Source organism: Fragaria vesca, unplaced genomic scaffold (genome assembly GCF_000184155.1).
Source record: "Fragaria vesca subsp. vesca unplaced genomic scaffold, FraVesHawaii_1.0 scf0513033, whole genome shotgun sequence".
In the NCBI taxonomy this organism is placed as follows: domain Eukaryota; kingdom Viridiplantae; phylum Streptophyta; class Magnoliopsida; order Rosales; family Rosaceae; genus Fragaria; species Fragaria vesca.
Window position 1 is genome coordinate 36,691 of NW_004443429.1, and position 1,554 is coordinate 38,244.

The 1,554-nt window shown below is 39.0% G+C and overlaps 1 protein-coding gene across 1 annotated transcript in view; it reads left to right on the forward strand.

Moving 5' to 3' along the window:
• The first annotated feature begins 201 nt into the window (after nucleotides 1-201).
• The window catches only part of LOC101303083 (probable inactive leucine-rich repeat receptor-like protein kinase At3g03770-like), a 4,632-nt gene continuing 3,279 nt past the window's right edge, over nucleotides 202-1,554 (forward strand). The window contains exon 1 of the mRNA XM_004309695.1: nucleotides 202-1,534. Coding sequence (XP_004309743.1) covers nucleotides 202-1,534 — 1,333 coding nt within the window. The remainder of the gene's footprint in view (nucleotides 1,535-1,554) is intronic.

Genomic DNA, 1,554 nt, shown 5'->3' on the forward strand with positions numbered 1-1,554 from the left:
CTAATATGATTGCAGGGATTTCTTTTTACAATATATGCATTTCAATCTTCAGACATAATAAAAATGCTTACTTATGATGCTGATATGATTGCAGGGGTCTGTGATTGAAATCAGCAATGCAGAGGATAGTCTCTAATTGAGATTATCGCCGCAGCCTGTCCAAACCCTTCATCTGATTCTGCTTGTAGTGCTATCACTGCTATGGCAAGAGTATCTCCCCGTTTGATGCATTTGGTTCTTATTATCATTCTATTTTCAGTTAGTCATGCCAAAAGTAATTTATCCTCCCAAGCTCTGACCCTTTTAAGAATTCAGCGGCTTCTAAACCTTCCTGCTGTTTTGAGTAGATCAAATAACTACACAAATTTGTGTGACATCGAACCAAGTTTGTCTTTGACCATCATATGCTATGAAGAAAAAATAACTCAGCTGCATATAATTGGTGAAAAATCTGCTCATTTGCCTCGAAACTTTTCAATGGATTTGTTCGTAACGACACTTGTCAGACTTCCTAGCTTGAAGGTCCTCACATTGGTCTCTCTTGGTTTATGGGGACCTTTACCTGGTAAAATCTCAGAATTATCATCACTGGAAATACTTAATGTGACTTCAAATTTCCTTTATGGTGTCATCCCTCAAGAGCTTTCATCTCTATCAAGCCTGCAAACGCTTATACTTGATGATAACATGTTTTCTGGACCACTTCAAGATTGGATGAGTTCATTCCCTCTTCTGGCTGTTTTTAGTGCAAAGAAGAATCTGTTGAATGCATCTTTGCCCAACTCATTGAGTCGTTTGGAAAATCTAAGAGTTCTTGGGCTATCTCATAACCACTTCTTTGGGGAAGTTCCTGATCTTAGTGCCTTGACAAACCTTCAAGTTCTTGAATTGGCAGATAATGCTTTTGGTCCTCAGTTTCCTAAACTTGGCAAGAAATTGGTAACCCTAGTACTGAGTAAAAACAAATTTAGGTCTGGCATCCCTGCTGAAGCGAGCTCATATTATCAGTTAGAACGGCTTGATCTTTCTTTCAATATGTTTGTCGGGCCATTTCCACCATCATTGCTATCTCTTCCTTCCATTACGTATCTGAATGTCTCACGAAACAAATTCACAGGAATGCTTTCTGAAAATTTGTCTTGCAATGCTGAGCTTCACTCTGTCGATTTGTCCTCAAATCTGTTGTCTGGAAGCTTACCTACGTGTCTTCTGTCAGATTCTAAGGACAGTGTTATGCTGTATGATAGGAATTGTTTATCTATTGGAAATCAAAATCAACATCCACTTCCGTTTTGCCGCAATGAAGCATTAGCTGTTGGAATCATCCCTGACAGAAGCAAGCAACAAAGAGCTTCTAAATCGGTTCGTGCATCGGTTATAACTGCAGGGATTTTCGGAGGGGTTGTACTTATCGGCCTTATTTTCCTTGTATATAGAAGAATGAATACTAAGAAGACAATGAAGAAGTCTCCAACAAGATCAATAACCGAAAATGCGTCGGCTGGATATACCTCAAAGTTACTATCAGATGCAAGTAAAATCTCTCTCTCTCTC